We start from the raw sequence: 11,397 nt of genomic DNA, 5'->3' as shown, positions 1-11,397 counted from the left end.
TTTGATTCAAGAGATAACCAGACCTGAAAGAGGTGGTGTCATTACTGCCAGCACTGAAAGACCTTTTGTTGAAGACCAATATCTAGTAACCAGCACACTCCGATCACATCCATTTGACGGTGTTTGTGATAGCGTAAGCATTGCAGATAACATCTCACGTACACGCCCTCTAACTGGAAGAATATTGAGATAACATTGACATTACTCTAAGTGGTAGGATTGTACATGGCTACTGATTCCAGCTGAGAATGAACCAACGATAATCTCCCATATTAGATTCTCTACCACAGCCGTGTCGCAGTAACCAGTACAGATGCAGGTTGAAGCAACAGCGACTCCGAGGCAAGCCACCTCAATGACCACGACGAAGATGCCAGCTTGACAATGGGACATGCCCATCTCGAAGCCACGCAGCAGCTCATGCCCGTCGTCGCCGTAGAAGCTCTTGGGCACCGGTGCCTCCTAGAGCCCCGTCCGTCTCGACATCGATGTCGACAGCCAACACCATAAGCAGCAGTAGCAACAAGACGGAGCTCATCGATACAATTCAATCGAGTTTCAGCCCAGGCATGGCCTGTGACGCCTTGCCAATCCTTACAGCGCCACGGCACCGTTGAGAGAAGCATCAGTCAAGACAAAACTATGTAAAGCAGACTACCTACCACCTACAACTGGTGATAGATCAACAAGGAAAACTAAACTTTGCCACCCCCTTATCGAGAAGGCATATAGTGTATCCGATGCCTACCTACCTATGCACAGACTGCGGCTGACCAGAAGCGCCCGGGCTCGCTTCTAGAAGACCGGCAGACCAGGTTAAGTCCCCAAGTAACCCGGCCAGGAGTTTGGACTCAGTTCGTGCCAGTCATCAGGGACGAGCGGCGCGGATCTCGCAGCCGAGAGAACCATCCCATCTTACAAGTCCCTCTATCGGGTTAGGAAATAAAGTGCCCCAATAGCAGAAAGGGATGCAAGCAGCATGTATGTATACAGCCTCATCGGAATGATCCAAACTAAGGCAAACCATGGCAGGCGATCTCGTGGGAGAACGGTTGGCGAAGAAAGGAACCCTTCTAGTGTACGACACGGACGAACAAAGTGTGTAACTTCTTGGGACATCATGAAAGGTTACTTCCGTGGGCTCTCCCCCCCTCCCTCCCTCTCTCTTCCTTCCTTCCCGGGAAGACGGATTCGCTTCTTGTTGGTCGCCCTGGCATGACTAATCGCCCAGCTTGCTGTATGACAGCGCAAGCAGAGTCACTGGTGATCCATGCCAGCGTTGTGTGTGTGCTGTTTGCCAGCCCAGGTACGCGCCCAAAAGGCAAAGGCTTGGCAGACCCCATTCGACCAGGCCGCGGCCATTCTAGCCATTCCCATCCCCTGGATCTCGGATCGGCAGGGGGCGTGGCAGGGCAGGGTAGGGGTAGGGGAGGAGAGATAGAAAGATGACCGCGTGGGCAACATCCATTCGCAGGACGGGTGATCTACGTGGGCGCTGCCCATTAACCCGCACCCGTGGGCCGTCTGAACAACTTTATCCCCATATATCAAATCATGGCATCTGCGGCATTATCGAGAACTTCCGTGCTGCCACGTTTGAGGGCGAGGCGGGAAAAGGGAAAAAGGAAAGGAAAGACCCTCCCAGCGGCTTCGGACTTACTGAGGGGTCTAGCCTCCATAAATATGCAATGCATGATGACTTATACACAACTCTTCCTTGATGTCTTGCACTGCAACTGGAGGGAAGGAATCGCACTTAAGCACTTATCGCATAGGCACATCAAACGAGCCTGCCGGCGGTGCCGTAGTTTAAACATCAGGACGCCAAACCACACCCACCTCGACCACGTACGGAGGCTAGGAGGGTGCGATAATCAGACACTATAGGCCCAAAGTCGCTCACCGTCCGTGCCATTGCACACGATGATCTGGTTCGCCTATTTTAATGCCGCCAGCGAACTGCACGGACATCACAACCGCTCACTAGTAGGTAGGGTGGGAAGCCGTTGGCAGTTGGGTTAGAATAAGACAAGTCCCCTAATGCTGTATCGTCTGGGTAGCGAACGCGCCAGAAGACGCGACTGGCTCTACGTGCGCAGATGTCGTGATTCACCGCTCTCAGGTGAGAAGGATGCATGAATAGAAGGATATTAGTAGACGACGACGACGGGAAAACTGAGGCTCTTTCTTCGATTGACCCCTGCTGAACAAGGTCGAGCCGGTTTCAAGACCCCCCGGAACTGACAGAGTCAAACAATTAGGGACACAAAAGGCTGGTCTCCGGACCGGATCGAACCTATTAGATGCCAGTGGGACGGGGACACAGCATGAGCGCCGACTGCATATCTCACTTGCCCCGACAAGGCAAGAATGTATGGGTTCCTCAGAAGCGAGAGAGGTTGGGCGGGCAAGCGGATTGCACACCAAGCGCCTACATATATTGCAGATTCCTGCCTCTCCTTTGAAGCATGAAGCCGCGAGCTAGAGGGACAGAGAGCGAGCGAGAGGTCGGTTTTCAAAGCCAACGAGACGAGCCAGCACGTACCATGACATGGACATGGTGTGAGGCTTGGAATGACCGTTATCGCCCGTCCCGTCGATGGTCGTGGAGGGGCACGCAGCAAGCGAAGAAAATGGTGCTGGGAAATTATGGGGGCGACTGGAAACGGCCAGGGATGTGGCAGGCCAATGGGCGGGGAGAGTGGATGCAACCAGCGGGTTTCCTGCTGCCTCATAGGCCGCGGGCTCATGCAAGTAATAAAACAAATGCGGGCCGTGACACGGACGCGTCGCGTCTAGAACGCGACTAAACGCGTCAGACGCGTCTTTTTCTGACCTCACTCCATTAGCGAATGCCCACTTTCGCCCAGCTCGAGGCAGGACGGGCGCGCGCTTGAGAGCAAATTCTGCGCAACCCCTCCCTCACCGTCTTTGTAGAATGGATGACGGGCAGTTCCATTTTCCTCGCGAATAGCTGTTGCAGCTGGAAAGAGGAGCTCATGCGAGTGTTGGAAAAGGCTATCCAATAACTACTAAGTAGCTAGTAGTCGCTCGCTGCATTGCATCTGGATGTGCTGTGACAGCGGCACAATGTAAGTGCTGGGAAGAGGGACAGAGGGTGGCTATGGAACTCGTATGTACGCGAGCAAGGAGATTAACAAGAACAGGAACTCCAATTCAGCTGATGAGATCCAGATATTGGACGAAACCCCCTGGGGAATCAAGACCGTTTCCAGCAAATTACATGTCCCCTATAAACTGGACTTTGGCTTCACACATGACCACACCTTGCTTCCTCTTGGGGCCGCAGGGGCCAGCGGAAAGAAAGAATCGATTATTAATTGGGCAAGTATTCTTACCTACATACATACAGCATTGAAACAGAGGCGACATTCAAATGACCACTTCCGTTTGATTTTTCAAAGTGATAGCAGTTTTGTGAAGGGGGTATATAATGTATGGCATTAGTTGGCCATCGAAGATCCGCACCGAGATCCCGTTACTTCTTAATGGGTTATGACGAAGGGGGCCCCCAGCAGCAGGAGGAGGAGCTCTTGGCAGCAGGGCAACTATCGGAGAAATAACGGCTGGCGTTGCAGATGACCGACCTCCATCACCATCGATGGCACACCCAATCCGTATCTCATGTAAGTTATGTACCTGTAGATGGGCGAAGAGGAGTAGCGTTGTGGTGTGGCTGCCACCCACCCCCAGGACTGGGGACTGGGCGAGACTACAACTGCACTAACAAGTGAACCAATAACGTATGTGGCACGTTAAGGTACCTACATCACGGAGGTAGCACAGCAGAAACGTTGAGCCGATTGCGTGTGGTGACCCTTGAAAGTAACACATTGGAGGCCCATAGAGAGAGAGGAAGTGGTGTGCTGAATAACCTACTGCATGCGTCCTCTTCCGAGTCCCGAGAGACAACCCAGAGCCACGGGCCCCGAGCAAAGCAAGGACGAAGATGAGGAGAGGCGGCTACAGAGTAAGGCGCAACCTCAGCCTGGCAAAGGGATATCGCAAGGCGTCTAGCTGCGGGCCGCTGTAGCCATAATCAGGGCTTTAGGGTAGTCTTTTTGGGGCCCAAGGGAGGCGGCGAGCTAAGAAAGTTGAGGGTGAGACGGTGTGTGAGTACTAGACTAGACTCAATATCGCCCTTGGGCTCTCTAGTTAGTCTCTAGAAGGACAAAATTGACTAGACAGGCCAGCGACGGATCTTGGATAGGCTGGACGGAAAAAGAGGACCCTGGAAATGGTGATTTCCTTGTGACTCAGTTGCTGGGTCAGACCAGAGCTGTTTGGATTTGGGATATTTGTGCCAGACGACGACGGTGGAGGGACCGACCGGGACTTGGGCGAGGGTGTAACCCCCTTCCTCCCCCTTTGGCTGCCATGCGAGCATCGGTTGATGTGCGATAGCTACGATTGCACACCACTCGCCCTCTCTGTACCACCGACGACCGCTTTGTACGACGTCGAAGACGAAGACGTTCCATGACCGGGTGACATGGACTCAAGAGCCTGAGGTGTGGGAGTGCAGAGCGGTCAGTGCTAGGTATAAGTCTCCCATTGGCCCACCCACACCTTGGAGATGTACAGTAAATGCAAGCAAGCAGCAAGCTCTTTAACAGCGGGCGATCAGGTACGTATTATTACTTGGCACTTGAAGCACAGCATGTGTCGACGGGGGACTGGAGTGTGTGTGTATAAGAATGTACATGTCGGTACATGCGAGACATAGCGAGAGTGAGCAGCGGGTGTAGGTACTGCCGTGGGCGGGCGGCATGTACTGGCCAGCTCCATACCCCGAGTAGAAGATTGATGGATTTGCTCATGTGGCCCACTGAATTGAGACCCTCCCGCCCCGTTTTCGTCACCACGAAGCCCCCAAGTGCAGCTGCAGCTACCAGGCAACGCACGCAGACCACATACCACAGGCAGAGCAGCGAGCCCACTAATCCAATTCCCTGCTCCCTGCTCTCTGTTCTCCCCCCATGACTTGCCATGCCAGCCCAGCCTGTGCACATACGCCCGCCCGCCTACAGCGCCTGCCCAGAGCCCAGAGCCCGCCCTCGCCCACCCGTCGCAAAAAGCACTTCTGCTCGCTCTTATTAGGCGCAATAATTCCAAACACCCGCCCCTTCCCGTTTCTTCTTCCAACCCGCAACCCGCTACTCTCACCAGAAACACTCTACCACCTGCAAACTACCACCAGAAACATTTCAACCGCCATATTTCCTCGTCGCGAGTCAACTCAAACAGCTGTCGCAACCCTTCAGTTATAAACAAACGGTTGTCTCTCCAGTCTCAAAAGTCTATTCTACCTGTTCGCACCGCGCCGCTCAGACTCGACTTAAACCCAGTGCGCCCGCGCAATCCCATCGCAATCTTCTTTGACTCGGGTCGCACACCACACACAAGACTCACCATCCCGACGTCTACAACGTTCGCAATCGTATTGCACCTTACTTTGCATATATAAACCATCGCTATCACCATGCTGATGCCATCGGCAATCTCGTGCGATTCGTCGCGACCACCCGTGACGCGACTCCAAGCGGCGCTCTTCAACTCGCCGCCAGCCAGCCCTCCCACCTCCGCGCAGTCTACGATCGACAACATCTTCACAACATGTCGCTCGCTCCAGTCGATGCTCACAGCGCCTGCCATGGCCGCCACAAACCAAGTCGCCAACAACACCCCGCGTCAATTGCCCACGCCGCCAATGTCCCATGCAACCCTGCCACCGCCCATCAAGTTGCGCCTTCGATCGCACAAGACAGAGGCCAACGGTGACGGTGTAGCGCGCAAGAGGGTTGTCAAGCGCAAAGCACCTGCGCGCGGCATCAACAAGAGGCGCAGGGCCACCGAGGACGACATGGGCCGCGGAGACGAATTCGATAGCGACTTGGACGTTGATGCATCGGAAAACAACAACAGCTCAGATGAAGGCGAGTCTGCCTTCCAGCGACCGTCCACACCCAAACGGGCCCGGATCGCGCCTGAGGTCATTCCCCTGGGCCTGGAGCGCTCCGACTTCCACAACCTACAAACCAACCCTCAAGAAAACACTGAAGAGGCAGCCAACTCTGAAGCAGAGATGGAGGCCGACGGAGAGATGTGGAGCACCGAGGATGATCGCATACTAGTTGAGCTCGTCCTGGAGAAGCTCAAGCTCACCAAGTCGGACTGGCAAGACTGCGCCCGAAGCCTAGGCAAGGACCGCAGCAGCATAGGACGCAGGTGGAAGAGTCTGATGGTCAGTGGTGACGTCGGACTGAAGACGAGGAGCAGGAGAGGCAAGCTTCACGGAACCTGGAGGTGAAGTCCATCGTTTCGTTGACTTGATCACATTGTCAAGCCTTTTCCTATTTCACTACGCATCCCACCGAGCTAGGTGGTTCTCTTTTACTGGTTGCATTGTCACGATATCGGACAGCAAAGGAAGGCAGGTTGGAACTGGCGTTATGTGATATCCTACAGCGGCGATCTCATTTGGCTGTTGCTTACTTGATTTGTATTTGGCCGACACGGTCTAGATAGATATGGCTCATATGGTTGAAATGGATTCCTACGCTATTTCAAGGCAGATTCATACGGAAAAGAAAAACTTGAGCCTCATACCAACACTAGTCCCGTCGCGCTTTAACTGCGACGCCCGCCCATTTCTCGCGTGAACGGCCCTATTTGTGAACCAGTCTGTGTGTCTTTCCCTCATCCACTTTGACCCCGGATTGCCCTGGGCATCCGCCATCAGCTCAGATTCCCGCCTCCCGCAGCCAAGTGGGCTCCTCGATTCCAAGGGATAGGTCACGGGCCAGCTGCCAGCAAATCGACGGTTTCAGCAAAACGCACGACATGGACATCGAAGATCGATCTATTTTACACATCAACGTACCTGCTGCGGCTATTATTACATGCATACTACCAACGCCGGGGTTCGCTGCTCTGGTCACATCTCAATCCAGTTTGCCCATTTCTAATATTGGGCGGTTCTCACACTTCAAACACCCTCCTTAAGCAGATAGACAGATACCAGGCAGGAATCGCATTACTATCACTTCGGCCAGTAGTAGTGAGTGCTATAGCGACCGACCTGGTTCCTAGTATTAATGATTATCTCCCCTTCTCACCAAAAAGAGAAACTATATACTTCGGTGCTAGTCGTATTACAGTTTTCCTGCGATCCCTGACATGCTGTCAAAAAAGCCCACCGAATTAGACTTTGGGATCTAGACAAGACATGGGGGCTTCTACTTGCTTCTCCTGGAATTGCTCCCCTTGTAGGTAAGGGGAGGATTACTGTCTGTGTGTCTTTTCGCCAAAGCTGTCTTAGAGCTCGGGTGCGAGTACGTAAGTAGGCACTATGTCATGCTTGCGAGACAATGGAAGATTGCAGCTTGCTGATGAATCAATGCTGCGCATACCTACATTGCATACATCCCAGCTAAGAAGAGCTGCTGGTTAAAGTGCGTGCCTTGGTCCCCGGTCCTGGTCTCTGCTACTAGGTAAGTAGGTAGGCTACGAACCAGAAGCAGTCGAAAGATTGATAAGAAGCCCCGACCCCCAACGCGCTACTCGTCTGTTACCTGCGTGCCCCAAGCAGCAGGTAATTACTGATCGTCCAGTTCGCTTGCTGGGTGCCCCCCAGTACATACAGAGACCTAGCCAAGAAGTAAGGGTCTGCTAGTCAGACCTCGACCGGAGGTCCCTGGACGGAAAGAAACGTTCAAACTTGAATTGGTCGTGTCTGGCTATATTCTGGGGACTCCGCTGTGGCTGGCAACCCGAAAGGGATCTCTCGCCCTCACCTAAAGTGGTTACATCCAACTTGGACCAACTGGGTCTAATGAGTATACTCCTTTACGGATGTACCGTGCGCGAGTAATGGCATACATACTCGAGTGTAAAAACGTGGACTATGTATCCAATGATAGCCAAGAGCGACGGCCGAGAAGATTGAGGGAGAAGTATACCTCAGTCCCACCCACTCTAACATCACCAAGAGATTGAAATACGAAAAGACGGGTGGCTTTTACCTCTTGCGCGATCTCTGAAAAGCTGCTGCACCCCGCCAAATGGTCGATCGGTGTTTGCTTTTTTCAGCTTGCTGATTTCGATCATGCTGGCTCATCATGACAGCTGCACTATCCTGGAAGAGGAACGACAGTACTACAGCTGCGTTTGGACGTTCTTTGAGACAAATATGTGTTTTTCTATTGCCCTTTCAGTCACCATGACTCGGAGTCGAAGATTAATCTCCGAGGTGACCTATCCCCTACACTAATAATTAGGCTACCGTACATAGTCCAGTATCATGAGTTTTAATACGGGTTCGCAAAAGACAACCGCCAAGCCCAGACATAAGTCAGATCATAGAGTGTAGCGGAACGACTTATTCTCTCGGTCCGTGAGATCTTCGAGACCGTGGGACCACTCCGGCGGGCCGTATTTCGTGTCGCGCCGCTTGTTCTCGCGCGCCAGGAGGAACCGAATCACCTCCCCCAGAACGCAGCAGACCGCGAAGCACACCGTGATGCCGGTGAAGCTCTCGTCGTATCTTGGACCAAACTTGCTGAAGACGGGGTAAGAATGTTAGCAACCCGATGTCGAGCACCCAGTACTGGGAGGACTCTTGTCAAGTACTTACGCATCGAATAGCAGTGACCCAATGACGTTGCCCAGCGAATAGCCAATGAATGTTCCAGAAGCATAGATCGTTCGCTTGGTGTGCCCGGCAATGTTCGATGTACCCAGGCCGATACATTGAACCCAGACAAAGGAGAAGAAGTTAATTAGGTAGAACCCTACAACCCGCCCAGCTCGTTGCTCGTTTGTCAGTTGCCACCTGTGTTCCCATGTTAGCTATGACACGCAAACAACGAGGACAAACCATGACGACGAGAAATACTTACACAAGGGAAGTACCCAAGATAACCGGCAAGCATCCGATTGTGATGAGGTGGAATCGGGCATTTTTAAAATTGCGCCCGCAATATCCGGAACCAATGACGCATAGGAAAGCCATGCCGCCGGTTGGGAGGTTAAGGAGCAAGGACGTATACTTGTCGAAGCCCATCCCGTTGAACACAATGGACGCGAACTGGACCACAACAGCGGATCCGGTACACGAGAGCATGGCCAAAACGAAGATACCCCAGAACTGGTACTCCATCAGTGCCTCGGTGATCTGGTAGAACTTGACGTGAGTGTTCTCCGAACCGGCGTTGTTGACTCGGACGCGCTCAAGAAGCAGCCGCTTCTCCTCGGCGCTGAATCCCCTGGCCTCCTGAGGCACGTCAGGGAAGATCCAGATAAGTGCGATGCCCCAGAGCAGAGTTATGCCACCAGCAAAGAAGTACATGTATTGCCATGGTGCTCGACCGCCCCCAATGATGTGAGCGAGGCCAAAGTTGACCAATGGGGAGATGATGTTGGAGCCACCGCTGAAAGAGTACCATATACTGGACCTCAGGACTTGTTCGGGGTGTGTGTACCACAGGGCGATGACCAACATAAACACGGGGCCTGCAAAGGAGTGAAGATTAGTGGGGGTGTTTGTAGCAGGCTACTCTCTTGTTATGCCGGGTGCTTACTGATGCCAGCCTCAACAAACCCCAGGAAGAACCTGTTGGCGAGGATACCAGAGTACGTTGTACAAGCAGGTGTGGTGAGGACAATGACGGCCCAGACGATGGTCATGGTCGAGCACACACGCTTGGGATGGTAGCGTTGAGCCAGCCACGAGAACGGGTACATTCCCGCGATATGGCCAAAGTATAAGATGAGAGAAACCCAGGAGAAGCTGCTCCCGTGAGTCAACTTCAAGTCTTCCCTGAGACCGAAGACGGCAGCCTGGCCCAGCATGGCCTTGTCCCAGAACTGGAAGAGAGATTAGTATTGCGGTCTTCGAGCACTGCAGTCTATCTACTAGGTAGGTAGAGTGGCTTCCTACCTGGAGAGCGTAAGTGACGCATAGCTATAGAGGGAGATATAGGTCAGTTGTTGGTCAGGCCAAATATACTGGTGTAGAAGTGGACGTACCACAGGCATCAGTCGCCAGTCTATCTTCCGTAGCAGGCGACGGTTCACTTCGGGATCGATTGCAGGCGGTGCAGCCCTCCTCACGGAGGCATTTTCCGCGTATTCCTGTTTCTCGACCTCGGTCTCGGCCACCTTGGTGTCCAGAGCATCGGCCATGATGGCGAATGTGGGGGAAGGAGAATGAAAAGAGTCTATGGTCGAGCAGTCAACCTTACGATGACCGGTTTCTCCGGATACCGGCAGGCTCAAGAATCGAAGACGGGGAGCAGGATAACCTCAGAAGGCCCAGGAAAGAATGACTCAAAGCTTGTTTACAAATGCTTCTCTTTTAATACTTGTTGTAGCGGCTAATACGCCACGCGCACGTAACGGCCCTCTATGCATGCGAGAAAATAGCGTAGAGTGGTTTCCCGACATCGCGTACCGCAGGATCGCCCATATCCAATCTGGGGATGCCGGCTGGCAAAGCTGGGCTTGGCTAAACGTATTTAGCCAAGCACTTTTGGACCAACTTGGCCTGTCGGGACTGGGGTACGGGGTTGGGTTTGTTACGGCGTGGGGAAGTGGGATTGGAAATCCTTCTGGGGCAGCCCCCGGCCAGGATGCTCATGTCAATTTGTGTTAGCAATACTTACATACTTATGCACTTCTTATTTGACTAATATCAATATGAGTTGCCGAGGGCCTTCCACTTTATCAACTTGACTGATTCAGCCAGCATGAACTGCTGACTGACATTGAGTTCGTAAAAGGGTGCCCAGGTGGAAACTGGATGACTGAGCAACATCACGCAGCCAGCTGACACCATACGTACCACCTGCAGCCTTTGATCAAATATGATCCAGCAGGGCAAACATCAAATCAACAAGGCTCATTCGTTCATTGGTAAGAAGTACATTGCTCCATTATTATTCGGAGGCACTCGAGAAGGGAGAGCTTCTTCAGGTCAACCACTTCCGTACGCTGGCCAAACCGGGTAGTGGCACTTGGGTCGGCATAAGAAGATGCATGTACCTACTTGCAAGTGGTGTATTCCACAGCTGATTCATTCGAAATATGAGTCGCACACTGCTTCAAGGCCCTCGGGTTTTCGTTATCGGTAAAGTCTGGCAGTTGTTTGGAAGAGTCAGTGTTCAAGTTGCTGCTGTTAGTGTTAGTCCCAGAAGTGCACGAGCCACATAAGCCCGATAGCTCCAGCCACAGCTGTGTGGCACCAGCTCGAAACGCGCATCTCTCCGTGCCTGGAGGAGCTGTTCCTAGGCCTGGGCAAGGCTGCTGTACTGCCAACGTCAGTCAAGCAGCCCAGACAGCTTGACCACATTCCCCATATCTCGTCCGCCTCCACCA

The 11,397-nt window shown here is 53.0% G+C and overlaps 2 protein-coding genes across 2 annotated transcripts; one reads left to right on the top strand and one right to left on the bottom strand.

Moving 5' to 3' along the window:
* Positions 1–5,503: 5,503 nt before the first annotated feature.
* On the top strand, positions 5,504–6,331 carry PG997_003200 (uncharacterized protein; the record flags this gene model as incomplete). The annotated part of the gene is made up of 1 exon (XM_066807515.1): positions 5,504–6,331. One exon carries the CDS (start codon positions 5,504–5,506, stop codon positions 6,329–6,331), a length of 828 nt encoding a protein of 275 aa, XP_066671133.1.
* A 2,048-nt stretch (positions 6,332–8,379) lies between these two features.
* PG997_003199 (uncharacterized protein) lies at positions 8,380–10,206 on the bottom strand (the record flags this gene model as incomplete). The annotated part of the gene is made up of 6 exons (XM_066807514.1): positions 8,380–8,581; positions 8,657–8,854; positions 8,922–9,534; positions 9,603–9,888; positions 9,962–9,985; positions 10,051–10,206. The coding sequence occupies 6 exons, from the start codon at positions 10,204–10,206 to the stop codon at positions 8,380–8,382; spliced, it is 1,479 nt and encodes a 492-aa protein (XP_066671132.1).
* Positions 10,207–11,397: the final 1,191 nt, after the last annotated feature.

Source organism: Apiospora hydei (genome assembly GCF_038363865.1).
Source record: "Apiospora hydei strain CBS 114990 chromosome Unknown utg000004l_segment0_segment0, whole genome shotgun sequence".
NCBI lineage: Eukaryota > Fungi > Ascomycota > Sordariomycetes > Amphisphaeriales > Apiosporaceae > Apiospora > Apiospora hydei.
The sequence above is the reverse complement of the archived record's forward strand: the minus strand, read 5'-3'. Positions and strand labels throughout refer to the sequence as shown.